Below are 22,696 nucleotides of genomic sequence, written 5' to 3' on the forward strand. Positions count from 1 at the left end.
CAGATCGTTGCTGGCTCGTGTCACATCGAACAACATATAGCCGCGCGCTGTGGAATCAGCACCATGGATAGTTCCAGCTGTTCCGCTCACTCCAGGCTGGAGCACCCGCCCCTTCTAATGACTGACGCTACATTGCATTTTCTTGAACACTGATCGGGAACCAATAGTAGAGGAGCTGGAATGAGCCCTCGTTGCTAGTGGAGACATTCCGGGGGAGCTTTAAAGAGCTTGTTTACAGAACGGAGAGAGCCTCTAGGTTGGCGGTGTTGCATGCGAGGGGTCTGCAAGGTGACGTTGAATATATAGGCTACTACACGGATGGGATAACGGAATTCGTACCTGAGACACCCGCGCACAGACAATTGTTGGTCGTTGTTACAGCTTAGCACTACTTATGTGATGTTATAGTGGTTGCGAATGACATTGTCGCATTCCTTTTCGTTAAAAAATAATAATAATTTACCGTTACTAGTTTTGGTGGGGGCACGTGTTGGGAATAAGGCGAGGTTTTAGAATTGTATCACTGCCGAATTATTTTGTGGACGGCGTGGACCAACGGCACGGGACGAAATGGATAACGAAAAGTACTTACCAGAGCTGATGGCAGAGAAGGACACACTGGACCCCACGTTTCATCACTCTCTACGACTTCTAGATCAAGGTAAGACAAGAAAACATCCCAATTTATTATGGGACGTTTGTACTGTATAGCTTAGAATACTAATCTATACTGTTTGGGGTACGTTGGTTCCTATGTTGTTTGGGTTACGTTGGTTCCTATGTTGTTTGGGTTATGTTGGTTCCTATGTTGTTTGGGTTATGTTGGTGCCACTTTGACCTACTATTACACTTCAAAGACATATTTGAAGTTTTAATTAGGCGCTGTCCCAAATGGACCATAATACAGAACATATCCACGCTCAGGCTATTTGATGTATTCCAGAACCAGCACACTTTATTCGACTAAGGGCTTGTTGATTAGTTGAACATTTGAATAACTGTCTGGAATACATCAAATGGCCTAAGTGGAGTGGCTGGCGGTTGCCTAGCCTACGCTAAAACATGCCACGCCTTTCTGTTAGCCTATACATAAATACACATTCAGTCATAATTGTAAATCACCACTTTACTTATACAATGTAGGCCTACAGTATTTGGTAACACTACATGTCTCTATGTTTGCATACTTCTACTATGATAAACTGAAAACAATGTAGGAGCGTCTCCAGGTAGCTCAGTCATCCAGCACTGAGACGTGTAAATGATAATGTTAACAGTGAAATCAACACATTCTCATTATAAGTTGGATTTGTTTTCCCCTTTGAAGAACTTGACTTGATTCTAATGCAATTTGAGCAGATAGAGGCGCGTGTTCCACAGTGATTTGAATCGAAGACTGTTTAATTAATCCATTGCTGAGACGTCTGTGCGCGCTGAGCGTACTGTTGGCTTTGAAGCTGCCTGAATTTTACAATACTTCCAGACGCACCCCCTCGCGTCCACTCTTGTGAGAAGAGCACCGGAATAGTATCCAAGTACATCCTTTAAATACCACTTGTAAATGAGCTTTGTGTCTAGTGCTGTCTGCCTGGATTTCAGAAAATAAAATCCTGTTTGCAGAATGTCTCTATCTCGCTAAGCTTTGAAAGCTTTTCATTTGTATAGTAGGCTACTGGCCATCTACTTTTAATGGTCAGGTATGACTTTAACGACAGCTACTGATGTAAACTTTCCATTAACAGTTGTTGACCTGTACCTATACCTGACATATAAGAGATAAATAAGTAGACTACTGGATATAATATTCCTATCGAGTAAGATGCAAATGTATGGTTTGGTGAACCATGCTCGACTAAGAGTATACATGCCTGAGATCTGACGACTTGCGTTAACTCCAAGAGCTAATGCCTAGGCTTTAGCTCAGCAGGCTAACACAGTTGTGTGACATGCAGGAGTCTCTCTGTACCCAGTCCCATTTTGTACCCATTATGGATAGATTGTTCAGTTTTAAGAAAGTGAAATAGCCTATAGCTAAAAGTATTGAGTTGGGCAATACGGGAAAGAATAGCTGAAATCACTGAGTTAGGTTAATACCAGGACAGAAGGGCCTTTATGAATGTGTTTCTTTCGGCTCTCTCACTTAGAGCTGAATCAGTGTAGTCAGACGGAGATAAGAACGTATTTTACTCAGCACTTTCTCCTTATCAGCTGGTTTCAGTCTGTAAAATAGCTTTGGCCTTTTTCTCCAACACAGATTTCTCAGCTTGCCATGTGATTTGAAGGAAATGTACATTTGGTTTAACGTAGCGCTCATTTCTTCGACAGAGTGTCGCTGAGGGTTCACGTAAGTCGTATAAATGAACGAGCCAATGCTTTCAATGGAGTTGGAGGAGTGTGATTCTGAATATTCCACAATTATTTCCACTGTGATATCAACTTTTGGATCCTATAATTTTAACAGATTCCTGGTGTCCCAAATGGCACCCTATCCCCTACAGTACATTTATTTTGACCAGAGCCCTATTGTAGTCAAAAGTAGTGCACTATATAGGGAATAAGGTGCAGATTGCCATCGTATTTCATCAAACAAACAAGGCTCAGTTGTGCCGTGGGTCGGTCCGTAAGAGCCAGTAACAGTCAGTAATTGTCCGTAACAGTCCGTAACAGTCAGTAACTGTCCATAACAGTCCGTAACAGTCCGTAACAGTCAGTAACAGTTTGCCACAAACTCCAAAATGTAAATACTGTTATGTCTTGATGCAATGGAACAGAGCACTACTTTAAGCACTTCTCTAATAACAATTATTCTGGCATCTTCCCCACCAGCTCTCGACTTGTGTCACGGTCGTCTTCTTGAATGACAGTGGACCAAGGCGCAGCGTATGCAAAATACATCTCTTTATTTTGTAAGAGAGGGAAAAAACACGAAACAAACACTATACACAAACTAACCAAAACAACAAACGACCGTGAAGCTACAAACGCAAGTGCACACACAAACTACTTACGTTCAACATAGACACAGCTAGACTTCTATACTACACATAAACCCAACTACTCTAATAAACCCCCTAAACCTTACAACCACCCTAGACACTACAAAAACCACATACATTCCCCATGTCACACCCTGACCTAACTAAAATAATTAAGAAAACAAAGAATACTAAGGCCAGGGCGTGACATAACCCCCCCCTTAAGGTGCGAACTCCGGGCGCACCAGCACAAAGTCTAGGGGAGGGTCTGGGTGGGCTTCCGTCCACGGCGGCGGCTCCGGCACTGGTCGTGGTCCCCACCCCACCATAGTCACTACCCGCTTTCGTAGCCTCCTCCAAATGGCCACCCTCCAAATTAACCCCACTGGATTAAGGGGCAGCACCGGACTAAGGGGCAGCACCGGACTAAGGGGCAGCACCGGACTAAGGGGCAGCGTATGCAAAATACATCTCTTTATTTTGTAAGAGAGGGAAAAAACACGAAACAAACACTATACACAAACTAACCAAAACAACAAACGACCGTGAAGCTACAAACGCAAGTGCACACACAAACTACTTACGTTCAACATAGACACAGCTAGACTTCTATACTACACATAAACCCAACTACTCTAATAAACCCCCTAAACCTTACAACCACCCTAGACACTACAAAAACCACATACATTCCCCATGTCACACCCTGACCTAACTAAAATAATTAAGAAAACAAAGAATACTAAGGCCAGGGCGTGACAACTTGATTATTCAGTTTTCAGGGGAAACGAACAGAACCACAGAGAATAGGCACACAGGCAGACAGCGAGTGGTCGCATACTATGTAGATAACTGTATGTCTGGAGAGATACACATGCCGAGGAAGTTGGGGGGGGGGGGGCTGTACTTGTAGATGGAAGTTTAGATACCTGTACCACACTGTAGGTATACTGTAGGGCGGCAAGTAGCCTAGCGGGAAGTGTGTTGGGCCAGTAACCAAAAAATCAGTCCGTGTCCTTGAGCAAGGAACTTAACCCTAATTTGCTCTAGGGGCACCGTACTGCTACGTGTGACTCTTTAAAACAACACATTCACTGCACCTATCCAGTGTATGAGACAAAAAATAGGTACAATTAAATCTAATAGAAAAGCACGTCTGCTGGAAAACAATTCATAAAGTGCTCATACAGCCACAGATCCAGCTAGGCCTGTTTAGTAGTGACTCACTGCTGACGTTAATTGATATAAATATCTTATCATGCTTCTAATTAGATAAGTTGAAGACTTCATTTTCACTACAAGAATAAACACATTTTAAGGAATTCAACAGGACTGCTTTCGGCTGTGAGAACCTCACATAGAGTGTGACATTGTTGCAAAAGTTGTGTTTCGCTATGAGGCCTTTCTTGTTTTAAACTGCACAAACAGCATCTAATATTTCAAGGTTTAAAAAAAATGAAACTACCTGCTATATCTGCTTTAACCCGCTAGAACTTATTTCATTACATGCAGAACGTCCTGCTCACTCCGAACAGAGACCATCTCTATGGAGCCATCCCAGGTTCTGCACATGAGAAGTACAGCTCTTCCACTAGTTCTGTACGATACCCTCTATTATAATTGTTTGTTCCGCTGCAGGCACCCAGCACAGTGTTTGTATTACATTAAAGAGCTCCGCTTGGGTAGACTAGGTTAGGCCACAATGGAAGGAACCCAAAATAAAATGATCCTAGCAGTCCTGAACAAAGACATGAGCAGGTGTGTGGTGAAGTCCATTACAGAACTTCTTTCAGAAGATCTCCTATAGCAGTTGGTTCATACATACAGTATATCCCTCTTCTCAACAGAAAGAGCAGCTTTGATTTGCCTCAAAATGTATTGCGTCTGTGTGCACTGCAGACTAGTGCTGTGTCTGGAAAAGCACCCAGCCTAACCCCTATATAATGCACTCCATTCGACCAATGGTAACAGTGGTCGTAGGTGCCGTTTAAGATGAGGGAGGACGTCCATTTTTTCATGTGCATGGCCTTATTTTTATTAAATCATATTGGATGACTGTCATTCATATTCCATTCACCCAGCGCAATGTAACGTCGATAGGTTTAGGCTACTACATAATACTCAAATTTTTCCTATACCCATCGTGAGGTTGCTTCAACCTAGCCTATGAATGAAAGTTTACAACATAGGTGCACAGGTCGAGAGACATTTGAGGAATCAAGGTGACATACATACATACACATTCGATACCGAATTTCTATTGGACAAATTCAGGTATGTTTATCCCGTTTTGTTCTGTTTGCTTCTGTATAAGAAATGTTTTTTCAACAGAATCGGCAGAATGCATACACACCTGATCACACACAAACACAGTTCACTTTCATAGCAGCCACATACAAACAGCTGGATAATTCCTTTTCGCATCTATGTAAAATCAAAAGCTTACCTTGACATTGAAGAGTTCCAGAATTGGATAGCCATAGCCATCTAGATAAGACAACATCTCTCTCTGTTTGAGCCGGGTGTTTGAATAGGCTAAACTAGCTAGCTGCAGTCGCTAGCTAAGTAAGTAAAAGTGAAAGTGAAAAAAAAATACGAAATATGGCTAGCTCTCTCTCCCCTTCTCTTTTGCTTCTTAATTTTTGAAGAAATACATTTGTTCAAAACTGTTTAGCTATTGTCTTTCTCTCTCTTTGAGTCAGCTACTCACCACACTTTATACACTGCAGTGCTGACTAGCTGTAGCGTATGCTTTCAGTATTACAGTAGATTCATTCTCTGATCCTTTGATTGGGCGGACAATATGTTAGTTCATGCTGCAAGAGCTCTGATAGGTTGGATGACGTCCTACGGAAGTTGTTGTAATTACTGTGTAAGTCTATGGAAAGGTGTGAGAACCATGAGCCTCCTAGGTTTTGTATTGAAGTCAATGTACACAGAGGAAGAAGGAAGCTTGCTGTCCTCCGGCTATGGCGCTACCCTACAGAGTGCTGTTGAGGCTACTGTAGACATTCATTGAAAAACAATGTTTTAATAAAGTTATTTGTGACATTAATATATTTACTATAGTTTTAATGTTTCAATATTTTTATGAAAATCACTGAGGAGGATGGTCCTCCCCTTCCTCCTCTGAGGAGCCTCCACTGAATGGGGATATTTTGGACGCATCCTAGGAACGCACGTCCAGCAGTGAGCAGAAATAGGCCTTAGCAGAGCATCAAAGCCTGAGATACTGTTGTGTTGCTAGGAAAACAGTGGCTGATAGTGATAAACATCAGTGGCTGGCGAGCACGCTGAGCTAGTGGACTACACAGGGAGACAGATACAGGACAGGAAGGGGTCCACTTACTCTGGGATCTGACCTACAGATGTACTGTTACGCTGTTGAACTCACAGGTGAAGTGAGAGAGAGTGAGAGAGAGAAAGAGAGAGCGAGACCCAGAAACCACTTTAAATTTCGACTAGTAGGTCAGGGTTGCAGTGGGTAAGGTGTTGAGTGGTGCTGTGTGTGAGCTATAGCTCAGAGGTCTGAGGTGTTTGCTGAGCGGTGGTTCACTCCTCTAGCTGAGGCATCCCAGAAGACTCTACAGGAGGGTGAGATGTAGGCCAGGCCTAACACAGACTGAGACAGTCACGCTTGGTCATAAAACATAATGGCATGTCATTTATGGGACTGATTAGTTTACATGGCGGCATTGATCTCACTGTTAATGTGTGATGCGTGGAACACCCGTTATGTCACAGGTAATGAGGTGGCAATGCAGTAATTCAACAGTCTTCTCACCACCAGGACTCTAGGGTTGCGTCCCAAGTGGCACCTCACTCCCTACGTCCCGAATGGCATCCCATTCGAAAAGTAGTGCGGGCCCTTGTCAAAAGTAGTGCACTATATAGGGAATATTTAGGATGCGCTCTGACTGATCCAGGCTCATTAGCTAGTGGATAAAAATGCGGAAGCACAGAGTTATTGTCTGGATAAAAACAAATGATTAATACTGTAATATTATACCCTATGGGTAAACAACGCAGTTATCTTTGTAGATTAATCAGTTACAGGGCCCTCCGTAAGTATTAGGACAGTGACAATTTAGTTGTTGTTTTGGCTCTGTACTACTGTATTTTGGATTATAAATGATACAATGACTATGAGGTCAAGGTGCAGACTGTCAGCTTTAATTTGATGATATTTTCATCCATATCGGGTGAACTGTTTAGAAATTACAGCACTTTTTGTACATAGTCCCACCATTTTATGGGATAAAAAGTATTGCGACAAATGTGTATTAAAGTAGTAAAAAGTTGAATATTTGGTACCATATTTCTAGCACGCAATGATTACATCAAGCTTGTGACTCTACACACTTGTTGGATACATTTGCTGTTTGTTTTGATTGTGTTTCAAATGATTTTGTGCCCAATAGAAATGAATGGTAAATGTATTGTGTCATTTTGGAGTCACTTTTATTGTTAATAAGAATAGAATATGTTTCTAAACACTTATACATTCATGTGGATGCTACCATGATTACGGATAGTCCTGAATGAATTGTGAATAATGATGAGTGTGAAAGTTACAGATGCATAAATATCATACCCCCAAGACATGCTAAACTCTCACCATTACAATAACAGGGGAGGTTAGCATTTTTGGGGGTATGATATTTGTGCGATGAAAATATGGATGAAAATACCCTCAAAATAAATGGAGTACAGAGTACAGATGGAGTACAGAGCCCCAAAAAATAAAACATGTATCACTGTCCCAATAATTCCATAGCTGGTTGATGTTTTACTTTTGTAACCAGAGCAGATGAAAGCAACATTCACCTCCACAAATGCTGTTTACATACTGAATGAAGCAGTTAAGGGACCTCATGGGCAGCGTTAACTTTTCCCTTAAGTGGGAAATTCACCTTAAAATGTTTTGTGCAACTGACTGTTAAGGAAACTTTAAGGGAAAAGATAATGGGAAAATTAACTTTAGGTGTTTTATGCAACCGGGCCCAGGCCCTGTTGTTACCTCATATCCCAGCGATAATGCCTTGCATTATGCCTGAGAAGGAAACACTTACATTTTTCAACTTGCCATTGGCTCAACCATTAGCTCAACTTACCCCATGGCCATTGGATCAACCAACCCCATGTTAAACATTTTGACTATTAGCACACACAGCTACAAGGATTCACTTTCATGTTAGGTTTAGGACCTCATATTGAAGCTTATAGAGACCCCATCTGATGTATAGAACAATATTTAAATAATTTATTTTGTTTAGATACAAGCATCATGAAACCGCAAACACAATAATTTCATTTGACTTAGTGAAAATCCGTTTTTTGGACCTTGCTTACCACTTTTTCCATGTGGTTTCTTCCTTCACAGATGACAGCTTCCTAAATATTTGGTCAAATTATTAATTTTGAGTATGGTTTCCTAGAAACAAGTGGCTCAACTTACCCCTCTCTATGTATTATATCTCACACGATTTCTCAGGAAGAATCCACATCATCCGGCTTCTTTCCGTTATGATGTGCACTTTTATTGCATGCCTTCCAATTAAACCCAGTGGCTTGGAAAAGGTGCTTTGCATTAATTTTTTTAGTTAAAAATGAGTAGGTGTTTAAAGGTTTGAGTTTTTCGTTGTCAGCAGCTGCTGATGCTCCAGTTTGTCATGGTATAAGGTGGGGCAAGGATCAGAGCAGCAGTCACACAGAGGAAGCACCTCTCTGCATCTTATCACTGCTTTCAATGGAAGATTAACTGAAATGAATTAGCTGGTAACAGAGTCAACATAAACAGTCACACAAAACTAATTGAAATAAAGAGAAACCTGATATCTCCTTGATGGCAAACTAGGCCCAGGCGTGACACGCTGATATGGTCATGATAGCTGGCCTACTAGGACACCATTGGACAAAACCCTATGGACAATACAATTTTATGCAAACATGATAGTTTAAAATACAATAAATAGTGATAAAAAATGCACATCTCTTCCCCTACCCAGCTGGTCAAGCTGCTATCCATATTTAACAGTGCTATATAGCCTCTCATCGCTGTCTTAAATAATGCACCAGTGCTTATTTAGAGAGGGCAATTGTAGCCAGAGAGCCCCAGATCTGAAAAGAGATCGTTTAAGCCCAGATGCAGTCAGAAAGTGTTGAGGTCTTCAACTCAACCAGAAGCACCAGTTACCAGCTACCAGTGCAGACCTCCAACTCCTCTCCACTCCTCTCCTCTCCCCAGCCTTATGGCCACAGGGCTTAACACAGCCCCTCAGCTCTCCTCTCCTCTACTCACCACCAGTACGTTACTTTAGCTCCTATATTAATCCAGGGCAAACTGTGTTCTCCGCCAGGCTCGCCCGCCGCAATTATAAATCCATTAATCATATTCTTATTGGATGATAATGCACTGATGTCTGCCCAAGACAGCACAAAGACATCAGTGTGGGATTCGACTGGATTAGACTGGGAGCTAGAGAGAGACAGAGAGAGAGAAAGAGCTCTGGTATGTGGGCATGTGTTTATTGTAGTTACAGGCAACTGGAAGAGGTAAGGGTTCACATCCCCTGGGGGAATGTTCTTTGTGAAGGATTGGACTAAAACTCAGTTAAAAAAGGGAAAATGCATTAGGGGGGAGGAGGAAAGTGACGAGTGGAATGAAATTGGAATTGAAATAGAAAAAATAAAAGGAAAAGTGGTAATGGAAAAAATTGCTAGATGGGAAAATGACAAAAAAATGATATATATATGATAGAGAAAGGCAGGTTAAGGTGTAGACCCCTGCTTTCATTCCATACCCTCTGAATCTCCTAGAACCATTTTATGTGTCTAAAAAACATTTCATGGTGAGGTTAGTTTATGTGTTAAGGTGAATAGCTGAATAGGCAGATGCATCTTGCGCATACCGGGTCCCTCTGAGTGAAACGATGTGGTTGTATAGCTGCGGGGAGAAAGACAAGTGTAAATGTACCACTTGTTCAGAAGATGGGGAAGGTGTAAATTCAATGCTTATTCATTTTTGTCACCAGCATCGCATTTCAAATTCAGCTTATTTATCACTCATGTAAAAACCAGACAGCAGTCTTCACACATTGAACAGTGTTTAATTTGTCCCCAACCCTGCTAGCTTGACCGATTCAATGTATACCAGAATGAGAATGAGACCCATAAGAAAATGCTGTTGTATGTTTTTGCTCTCTGACCAGGAGTATCAAGTTGTCTAAAAATAGTTCTGCACATCTGAACACTGTCACTCCTCTCTGTCTCTTCTCTGTATATCTACCTGCTTTCTAACAGTGATTAGAATCCTGTCAGATTCAATGAACTGCCATTGATCTCGCTCATAGTCTGCTTCACTGTGAAGTAGTTGGGTGTATTTGTCCTCGTTTTGAAAAGGGCCCTTTTCAGTGGCCTTACCTTGATCTCTCTCTTTCTCCGACAGCTTCCTTCCTTTCCCCTCCTTCCCTCTCATCTCTTCCCTCTCTTCTTCCCTTCATATATTCCCTCTCACTTTATTTACACTGTGTTGGGTCGGTTGGCACCTTATTTTGAGGGGATTGGTTCAGGATTAGCCTTCCCGCCTTCCCAGCGGATCCCATCCATTTTGTTGTAATCCAACTAAATTTAATTATGTTTATCGTTCCACCTTGCTGGAGCCCTGGACCGTCAGGCAGCGCAGCTCCACTTCAGTCAGATAAGGAGCACCTTGCCGTGCCTCGCTCGCTTCTTGTGCACCTTGTGTTGCTGGCACTATGTCAAATGGCACCCTATTATAGTGACCTACTTTACACGAGAGCCCTAGGGGCCCTGGTCAAAAGTCATGCACTTCATAGGAAATAGATTGCCATTTGGAAAGCATCCTAAGTCACCTAGACTCTTGGTAAATAAATAAATACCTCCCCAATAATCAGCCTGCTTTGCTCTATGACGTGCCACTCAACATGTTTTTTCCTCTCAATATGTGTGGTATCAGGTCAAGCCAAGCAGATCTAATACTGAGGATGTAAACCTATATCTTCTGTAGGGTGAGCTTCAACCAGCTGCAGCTCTGTAAGGTGATAGAAAAGAGGCCCGTATTTCATATAAAGCTGAAGTGTTCTCACTGTGTATACAGTTTCCTTTATTACTTTGGTGGGCCTAATCCCCAACATGCAATATGAGAAGCTCACAATACAAACCTAAAAATAGTAATGTAAGCAGTGCATGCATTGACTGACTCAGAAAGAGATAATTCATAAGAGGCTCCAAGAGAACTCAGACCTAGTTTTAGGTAGAACTTTATTATTTTCTTGAGTTCAGCCATTGTGGTCCAACAGCATTAAATTTATGATGAGATTAAATGCATTCAGAGGATTCCCAGTAAGCAAAATAGCGTTGAAAAGATGTCTAAAATCTGTGTTTCCTAGACGTTGAAGTTAGGCTCATGTTAGGTTCTGAATGAAAGGTGAACAGTCTTTTTGGGGCGATTAAAATATGTATTTTCCGGACGTTGAAAATATGCCTTTTCTGGACGTTGAAATCAGGTAAATTTTCGTTTTTTTACCGAAGGGTGAAAATATGTTATTTACAGACGTTGAAAATACATATGTTTTTGTAATTAATTATATGGCCAAATTTCAGCTGCACATACATTCTCAATTAAGTAAATTTCATATCACAGTAATATTTTATCCATATAATATAGGAAAAAGGAGCCAACTGAAGATCGCAACATAGAATATTTATGCTTATTGCTTATTGCTTTTTAGGCCATTTTACAGAATAAACCAACAGAACACTTCAAATGCAATAACATTCCCAATAACAGTTACAGAAATATGTTTTTCTTGCTATGACTGTGATATGTTGTTTATCTACCTAAATTGAATGCACTGACTGTAATTCGCTCTGGATAAGAGTGTCTGCTGAATGACCAAAATGTTAATGTAAAAACAAACACTTGCTAGGCATGTGGGGTATTATTCTAATGAGCTCCGCCCCCAAACAAGTGAAAATGGTCCAGACCAGAACATATCTGAACAGCACAATTCAGTATAGTAGAGTACTGTACAGTGCAGGACAGTAGAGTTGTATTCAGTACAGTAGAGTAGAGTACAGAATGGTACCATACAGTACAGTAGTCTAATTTAGTAGAGTACAGTACATTAGAGTTGAATTTAGTAGAGTATAGTAAAGTGAGTTTATTTCCGTAGAGTGCAGTCGAGTCAAGTAGGGTACAATACAGTACATTATACTGTACTATACTTTATTGTGCTGAACTATACTTTACTTTAATGTACTCTACTATGCTCTAATGTATTTTACTCTACTCTACTGTACTATACTCTACTTTAATTTACTGTACTCTACAGTACTGTACTGTAATGTACTATACTCTGCTGTGCTCTACTGTACTGTACTGTGCTGTACTGTGCTGTCCAAACTTGTGAAACATAGATGTCTATGATTGGTTCAGATTTTGGTCCGAACCAGTCCAAATCTGAACCAATGATAGACGTCTATGTTTGGGCCAAATCAAGGCCAGTCCTGACAAAATCTGAACCAAACATAGACGTCTACGCCAAATCAAGGCCGGTCCGGAAAGGAAAATAAAAGACAGCCGGTCCAGAAAGGACCAAAACAATACGTCCAAAAGACGTCGTCGTCGGTCCGTGCTTAGTGGGTTTGGGCTGCTAACTTACTGCACCATGATTCTTCTGTACGAACAGGAAGTGCAGTAAGGGGCTTATTTATTCTCACCCAGCACCATGTCAGTGTTATCATTTTTACTAAACACCAGATGTTACACCACAACACACAAACAAAGACTAAAATAACAGTTTCTCTGTTTCCTGTGTGGAAAACTTTCCTCATTCATCTGCACTGTATGCTCTGATGAACTTACTGTTAAAAGAGCCACTAGGAATCATCTCTCATCTGAAGCTCTCGGTTTAAACTCTCTGCACGTCTCTCTGTCTCAATAAATAGCACTCAATGTCTTCAGGCTTTTAGTGCTTTGCTCACCTCGTGAAAACCCCCCACAAAATCTGAACATGGAGCTGGATGGTGGTGGTGTTGGTGGGTATGAATCTTTGAATCTTTCATGACGGAAGGTAGTGGAAGTAGGATATCAGTAAATTAAAGTTAAGTGCATTTTCTGGGTTTTTGGAGCAAGAGAATTTATCCTGTAATATACTGAGAGGAGGAGACTGGGGGAAGGGGAGTGGGAGAAAGGGGGGAGGATGTGGATGCTCATTAAGGCTAGCCCCGTCGCCAAGGGACCTCTTCTTGTTGTCCTGCTAGGCCATTTGCTTCACTTTGTCTCCCGTCTCTATTTTAAGAGGATGCTGTGAAAGCCTAATTGTATTCAGATTCTGGAGACATCTCTTCTCTTCAAGTTAAGGACCCATGGTGGACTCGTTCCTCATGTCTGCAGATCCCCATCTAACCAAAGGGCCCCGACAACCACATATGGTCGTCCACACTGCATTTAAAAAAAGTAGCACACCTGTCATGCGTTTGAAATAATGGCATTCAATCAACCTTAAAAGTGTTTAATGCCACAACTTTCAGACGGTTCAGATCGATGCTATGATTTACATTTCCTATCAATATATACCTGACAAAACAGCTAAAGACAACTGGCAGCAGGCATGACATTTGTATCTGTTTGTATCAGATTATCGCTGTGAGTGAGTATTGAATGCTTATTTACTATTATAGCTCCACAATAAAAGACTTGTGGATTCAAGTATGAATTGTTTCTATCCATAAAAAGGACACTTCAGTCCACTGTTGGTGAAGTCTTGTTTATAAACCCAATTATGAGAGATGTGAATGTTATTGAGAGTCTGAAGCGTTATTTTGACCATCATTACTAAATAAGACCCTTGCTGTGCTGTTGGCCCCCTGACAGCAACAGAAGAAACACACATACACACACAAACACACACACCAGATCCAGTGCGAGGGTTGTCGTTATGAAGTCCCACTGTAGCTGGTCATATCCTCTCTCAACTGTGATTAGTCCATCTTGTCTGCTTGATGAGGATGTTGGTAATGATACGTAATGTTCAGTCCTGTTATTGTCCAGTACTTTACTCCAATTAGGGGAGGGTTGGTAGGGTTAGGGGAAAATAATAAAGGAACATACACTACATGAATAAAAGTATGTGGACACCTGCTCGTCAAACATCTCATTCCAAAATCATGGGCATTAATATGGAGTTGCCCCCCCCCCCCCCTTTGCTGCTATAACAGCCTCCACTCTTCTGGGAAGGCTTTCCATTGGAACATTGCTGCAGGGACTTGCTTCCATTCAGCCGCTTTGTGCACGGGTGCATTGTCATGCTGAAACATTAAAAGGCCTTCCCCAAACCGTTGCCACAAAGTTGGAAGCACAGAATCATCTAGAATGTCATTGTATGCTGTAGTGTTAAGAGATCCCTTCACTGGAACTACGAGGCCTAGCCTGGACCATGAAAAACATCCCCAGACCGTTATTCCTCCTCCACCAAACTTTACAGTTGGCACTATGCATTTGGGCAGGTAGCGTTCACCTTGCATCCACCAAACCCAGATTCGTCCGTCGGACTGCCAGATGGTGAAGCGTGATTCATCACCCCAGAGAACGCGTTTCCACTGCTCCAGAGTCCAATGGTGGCGAGATTTACACCACTCCAGCCAAAGCTTGGCATTGCGCATGGTGATATTTGGCTTGTTTGCGGCTGCTCGGCCATGGAAACCCATTTCATGAAGCTCCCAACGAACAGTTATTGTGCTGACTTTGCTTACAGAGGCAGTTTGGAACTCAGTAGTGAGTGTTGCAACCGAGGACAGACGATTTTTACGCGCTACGCACTTCAGCACTCACCGGTCCCGTTCCGTGAGCTTATGTGGCCTACCATTTCGGGGCTGAGCCATTTTTGCTCCTAGATGTTTCCACTTCACAGTAACAGCACTTACAGTTGACCGGGGCAGCTCTAGCAGGGTAGACATTTGACGAACTGACTTGTTGGAAAGGTGGCATCCTATGATATCTTAAAGTAATGATGGACTGTCGTTTCTCTTTGTTTATTTGAGCTGTTCTTGCCATAATACGGACTTGATCTTTTACCAAATAGGGCTATCTTCTGTATACCACGTCTACCTTGTCACAACACAACTGATTGGTTCAAACACATTAAGAAGGAAATAAATTCAACAAATTAACTTTTAAAAAGGCACAGCTGTTAATTGAAATGTATTCCAGGTGACTACCTCATGAAGCTGGTTGAAAGAATGCCAAGAGTTTGCAAAGCTGACATCAAGGCAGAGGGTGACTACTTTGAAGAATCTCAAATATATTTAGCATTGTTTAACACTTGATTCCATATGTGTTTTTTCATAGTTTTGATGTCTTCACTATTATTCTACAATATAGGAAAATAAGGAAAAACCTGGAATGCGTAGGTGTTTCCAAACGGTACTGTATATATTTACAAAAAATATATGGGGGATTGGAAATGATGCAGACAATTAGATTGATGGGAACCACAATCTATTTGCAATATTAAAGCTGATCTACCCCCCCCCAAAAGATGAACTCCTGTAGATAATTTTTTATGGATGAAGTGTGGGGGCTGAGCGAAAACAAATCAAGCTTAGAGATAGGTGGTTCAGACATGTTCACACTTCCAGTCTGATGCTGGTGGTGGTGGTATGTGTGGTGGGGCTATGGTTTAAATTGCTGTCCGTCGCATGGTTAGGTCGGTCTGAGACAGTTTTGAAGGGAGAACGGCAGACGGGGAAAGGAAAGGTAGGATAGTTTGGGTTGCTTTATCCGCTTCGTGGTTGTTGTTGTATTGACAGTTCCTGGTTCCTGGAGAAGCTGATGAGAAAGCAGGAGCCACAGAGCCAGAAGAGCGAGGCAGTGAGAGACAGGGAGAGACAGAGACATGGATGAGTGGATCACCTTTCAGCCTCAGACATCGGAGCTGTTTCCCTGGGATGCGTTCCAAATGGCACCCTATTCCCCATGTATTGCACACTATAAAAGTAATGTACTACATAGAATAAGGGGCCATTTGGGCTGCAAGGGCTTCTGGGCTGTAGAAGGACTGCCAGATGCTCCTGAGGAGAACAGGGTTGGGCTCAATTCCATTTCAATACAGTCAATTCAGAAAATAAACTGAAATTCCGATTCAATGAGGAAAATTGGAACTATAATTTCAGTTTACCTGAATTGAAATGGAATTGAGCCCAGCTATGAAGGACAAGTACAGTGTAGAGGAGGAATATCTGTCTGGATTCTAACTGAGCCACACATAGCAATGCAACAACAATCTCCACTTGTTAAGGAATATTAATAATAATGTCAGCAGATGGTTGGGCATGAGGAGGGACCTCGGGCTGCAAGTTAGACTAATGAAACCGCTGTATGTGGAATGTATGTGGAGCGTCATGCAAGCTTTTCTCATTATTGAGGATCAATGAGGCAAAATACATTGATTAACTGGTCACTGACTCGTGTAAACAAAATAGTCCAAGGTTGTTTTTTCTTACATTATGCAGTCATGGCTTATTACTATTTTTGACTGTGAGTGTTCAGACTCATTTTAAGCAGAGACAAAACATTCCTGCCCCATATTTCAAACCTGAAAGATGACAACACATACGTTCAGTGTCACACAACACTTGTATTCAGTAAACAAACATTGTAATCAATCACCCTTAAATGTATGCAGTGTTAAATTAATAGTATGTTTCCTCGTATAGTACAATGACTTCAAACATATATTTGTAGATTCGACTTAAAGTACTGTACTGTATATTTACATTATCAGAGGGAAAGGGTGATCTTCAATTGGAAGCAGTGTATGTGTCACAATGCTCATTTTCACTAGTATAGTACATTACCCCTACTGAGCGTCTGCGTATGCCAAATGGCACCCTATTCCCTATATATGGGACCTTGGTCAAAAGTAGTACACTATATAGGGGAAGAGTGTGCCATTTGGGTTGCATTTTAGCGTTTTTCTTCATGAATCTTGTTCTGGAGGCAGAGTGGTCACTTGCTGGCACAGCCACAAAGTCATACATTCTGATTGAAAAAAAAATGATTTAACCTTTATTTAACTAGGCAAGTCAGTTAAGAACAAATTCTTATTTTAAACCTAACCCTAACCTTAACCCTAACCCCAAATTAAGACCAACATTTTTACAATACAGCCATTTTTGCAGCTGGCCCATCTAGTGGAAATCGCTCAGTCCTGCCTCAAGGAAAATACTCATCCCAATAAACGAACACAGCCTCAGCCAGTACTGAAGCCGTACTGCGCCACTACAGTACTCCTACTGAGCCACTACATTACTCCTACTGAGCTACTACATTACTCATACTGAGCCCATACTGGCCACTACATTACACCTACTGAGCTACTACATTACACCTACTGAGCTACTACATTACTCCTACTGAGCTACTACATTACTCCTACTGAGCCACTACATTACTCCTACTGAGCTACTACATTACTCCTACTGAGCCCATACTGGCCACTACATTACACCTACTGAGCCACTACATTACACCTACTGAGCTACTACATTACTCCTACTGAGCTACTACATTACTCCTACTGAGCCACTACATTACTCCTACTGCGCCACTACATTACTCCTACTGAGCTACTACATTACTCCCACTGAGCCCATACTGGCCACTACATTACACCTACTGAGCTACTACATTACTCCTACTGAGCCCATACTGGCCACTACATTACACCTACTGAGCCACTACATTACACCTACTGAGCTACTACATTACTCCTACTGAGCTACTACATTACTCCTACTGAGCCCGTACTGGCCACTACATTACACCTACTGAGCCACTACATTACACCTACTGAGCTACTACATTACTCCTACTGAGCCCATACTGGCCACTACATTACTACTACTGAGCTACTGCATTACTCCTACTGAGCTACTACATTACACCTACTGAGCCCATACTGGCCACTACATTACTCCTACTGAGCTACTACATTACACCTACTGAGCTACTACATTACTCCTACTGAGCCCATACGAGCTACTACATTACACCTACTGAGCTACTACATTACACCTACTGAGCCCATACTGGCCACTACATTACTCCTACTGAGCTACTACATTACACCTACTGAGCTACTACATTACTCCTACTGAGCCCATACTGGCCACTACATTACACCTACTGAGCTACTACATTACTCCTACTGAGCCCATACTGGCCACTACATTACTCCTACTGAGCTACTACATTACACCTACTGAGCTACTACATTACACCTACTGAGCCCATACTGGCCACTACATTACTCCTACTGAGCTACTACATTACTCCTACTGAGCTACTGCATTACACCTACTGAGCCCATACTGGCCATTACATTACACCTACTGAGCCACTACATTACACCTACTGAGCCACTACATTACACCTACTGAGCCACTACATTACTCCTACTGAGCCACTACATTACTCCTACTGAGCCCATACTGGCCATTACATTACACCTACTGAGCCACTACATTACACCTACTGAGCCACTACATTACTCCTACTGAGCCACTACATTACTCCCACTGAGCCCATACTGGCCACTACATTACACCTACTGAGCCACTACATTACTCCTACTGAGCCACTACATTACTCCTACTGAGCCCATACTGGCCACTACATTACTCCTACTGAGCCACTACCTTACACCTACTGAGTAACTACATTACACCTATTGAACCACTAGATTACTCCCTTTGAGCCACTGCATTACTCCTACTGAGCCACTACATTACTCCTTTTGAGCCACTGCATTACTCCTACTGAGCCCATACTGAGCCACTGCATTACTCCTACTGAGCCACTACATTACTCCTTTTGAGCCACTGCATTACTCCTACTGAGCCCATACTGAGCCACTACATTACTCCTACTGAGCCACTGCATTACTCCTACTGAGCCACTACATTACTCCTACTGAGCCACTACATTACACCTTTTGAGCCACTGCATTACTCCTACTGAGCCACTACATTACTCCTTTTGAGCCACTGCATTACTCCTACTGAGCCACTACATTACTCCTTTTGAGCCACTGCATTACTCCTACTGAGCCACTACATTACTCCTTTTGAGCCACTGCATTACTCCTACTGAGCCACTACATTACTCCTTTTGAGCCACTGCATTACTCCTACTGAGCCCATACTGAGCCACTACATTACTCCTACTGAGCCACTGCATTACTCCTACTGAGCCACTACATTACTCCTACTGAGCCACTACATTACTCCTTTTGAGCCACTGCATTACTCCTACTAAGCCCATACTGAGCCACTACATTACTCCTACTGAGCCACTTCATTACTCTTACTGAGCCACTACATTACTCCTTTTGAGCCAATGCATTACTCCCACTGAGCCCATAATGAGCCACTACATTACTCCTACTGAGCCACTACATTACTCCTATTGAGCCACTACATTACACCGTTTGAGCCACTGCATTACTCCTACTGAGCCCACACTGGCCACTACATTACTCCTACTGAGCTACTACATTACACCTACTGAGCCACTACATTACACCTACTGAGCCACTACATTACACCTACTGAGCCATTACATTACACCTACTGAGCCACTGCATTACTCCTACTGAGCCCACACTGGCCACTACATTACTCCTACTGAGCTACTACATTACTCCTACTGAGCTACTACATTACACCTACTGAGCCACTACATTACACCTACTGAGCCACTACATTACACCTACTGAGCCATTACATTACACCTACTGAGCCACTGCATTACTCCTACTGAGCCCACACTGGCCACTACATTACTCCTACTGAGCTACTACATTACACCTACTGAGCTACTACATTACTCCTACTGAGCCCACACTGGCCACTACATTACTCCTAACGAGCAACTACATTACTCATACTGAGCCACTACATTACTCCTACTGAGCCACTAGATTACTCCTACTGAGCCACTAGATTACTCCTATTGAGCCACTACATTTCTCCTACTGAGCCACTACATTACTCCTACTGGCTACTACATTACTCCTACTGAGCCCACACTGGCCACTACATTACTCCTAACGAGCAACTATATTACTCCTACTGAGCCACTACATTACTCCTTTTGAGCCACTACATTACTCCTACTGAGCCCATACTGAGCCACTACATTACTCCTACTGAGCCACTACATTACTCCTACTGAGCCACTAAATTACTCCTACTGAGCCACTACATAACTCCTACTGAGCCACTACTTTACTCCTACTGAGCCCATACTGAGCCACTACATTACTCCTACTGAGCCACTACATAACTCCTACTGAGCCACTACATAACTCCTACTGAGCCACTACATAACTCCTACTGAGCCACTACATTACTCCTACTGAGCCCATACTGAGCCACTACATCACTCCTACTGAGCCCATGGGGTGCCACTACATTACTCCTGCTGAGTAATTACATTACTCCTACTGAGCCACCACATTACTCCTGAGCCACTACATTACTCCCACTAAGTCCATACTTAGCCACTACATTATTCCTACTGGGTTACTACATTACTCCTATTGAGCCCATACGGAGTCACTACATTACTCATACTGGGCCCATGGGGGGCCCCTACATTACTCCTGCTGAGTAATTACATTACTCCTACTGAGCCACCACATTACTCCTGAGCCACTACATTACTCCTACTAAGTCCATACTTAGCCACTACATTATTCCTACTGAGTCACTACATTAATCCTACTGAGCCTATACTGAGCGACTACATAACTCCTACTGAGCCACTACATTACTCCTACTGAGCCCATGCTGTGCCACTACATTATTCCTACTGAGTCACTACATTAATCCTACTGAGCCTATACTGAGCGACTACATAACTCCTACTGGGCCACTACATTACTCCTACTGAGCCCATGCTGTGCCACTACATTATTCCTACTGAGTCACTACATTACTCCTGCTGAGTCACTACATGAATCCTACTGAGCCCATACTGGGCCACTGCATTACTCCTACTGAGCCCATACTACTTTACTCCTACTGAGCCCATACTGCGCCACTACATTACTCCTACCGATACACTACATTACTCCTACTGAGACACTACATTACTCCTACTGAGCCCATATTGAGTCACTCATTACTCCTTCTGAGCCACTAGCGTACTCCTTCTGAGTCTGCACTGATTTACCCAGTGAGAGATAATTGTGACACCTGCTGAGAGGGACGAGCCCACTATACAGGAAAGGAGAGGAGTTACTGTCTCCTGCTAGCTGTCACTGTAGGGCTGGTGAGTGAGATATGGAGGGGAAGTGAGACTGAGCACAACACTCAGAGCACTTCTGTCTGAGGGTTGAGTTAATACAGACCTGGGATATGTTCTATGTCTATCTCGGCATTGATTCTCTAAATATATTTTCGACATGACTGATCAATGAGAGATACACACACACACACACACACACACACACACACACACACATAGGCATGCACACACACACACACACACACACACACACACACACACACACACACACACACACACACACACACACACACACACACACACACACACACACACACACACACACACACACACACACACACACACACACACACACAAACATATCGCAACGAGTTCTGTTCATCTCCGGCACGACAGACATAAATCAGCATCTCTTTCCATTATTATAATATTATTCAAAAGGAAAATCCACAGAGACCGCTTGGTCTAGAACACAAACATCCCCCCTAGCGATTGGCTTAGTGTCTGCCTCATTATCATGTTTATTTAAAGTATCCTATGACCCATTTCATTCTAGCATGGCCCTGGCAACGTGATGGAAGAGGCCCATATCTAAGGGTAGTCCTGTGGGAGGGACAGGTATTAAACACATGTCTTTAATGGGACAATCACCTCACAGCGCAGCAGTCACAGGCCTATCATTATCATTACTCAGTTACTTTATAAACACCCTAGTGTTTACTCTTTTTTAATTGTGCAATCATTTACAATGATTAATGTCAAATCTAGGTTTGTTCAACACACAGAATATAATAGGCCTATCTACATTTCTTTCTGTGGAGTATAACTGTAGGTACTGTAGCTCACTCCTCTTTCAGTATAGTTCTTAAAGAGCATTATTCCTGTAATATGTAATGAAAGCCATCATAAATAACATGTTTGGTGGTCTAGTGATGGAGTTTGCAGAGCTGTGCTGGCTGAAGGGAAGGGTCAGGCGGTGCCCTGGTTGTAACCTGGCCAACCTAATGGTGCAGGACTGACTGATGCTCATTGATTTACCAATAATACTGAGAAAGATTGGTCAGATTGCTCATGTTAACAACAGTGTAACCCCGTAATGGTGTGTGTGTGCGTGTGTGTGTGTGTGTGTGTGTGTGTGTGTGTGTGTGTGTGTGTGTGTGTGTGTGTGTGTGTGTGTGTGTGTGTGTGTGTGTGTGTGTGTGTGTGTGTGTGTGTGTGTGTGTGTGTGTGTGTGCTGTCACTAAACCCAGTCTAATATGGCCTCTGGCCCAGTGGCAGTAAACAGAGGGTGTATTGCATGTATGTCTCTGAAAATATTTAATGCATTCCAAATGGCACACTATTCACTTTATAGTGCACTACTTTTGACCATGGCTCTGTTCAC

General features: G+C 42.5%; 1 protein-coding gene across 1 annotated transcript in view; it reads left to right on the forward strand.

Moving 5' to 3' along the window:
- Nucleotides 1-570: 570 nt before the first annotated feature.
- LOC120027439 (KH domain-containing, RNA-binding, signal transduction-associated protein 3-like) overlaps nt 571-22,696 on the forward strand; it is a 162,678-nt gene continuing 140,552 nt past the window's right edge. The window contains exon 1 of the mRNA XM_038972374.1: nt 571-661. Coding sequence (XP_038828302.1) covers nt 571-661 — 91 coding nt within the window. The remainder of the gene's footprint in view (nt 662-22,696) is intronic.

Source organism: Salvelinus namaycush, chromosome 32 (assembly GCF_016432855.1).
Source record: "Salvelinus namaycush isolate Seneca chromosome 32, SaNama_1.0, whole genome shotgun sequence".
NCBI lineage: Eukaryota > Metazoa > Chordata > Actinopteri > Salmoniformes > Salmonidae > Salvelinus > Salvelinus namaycush.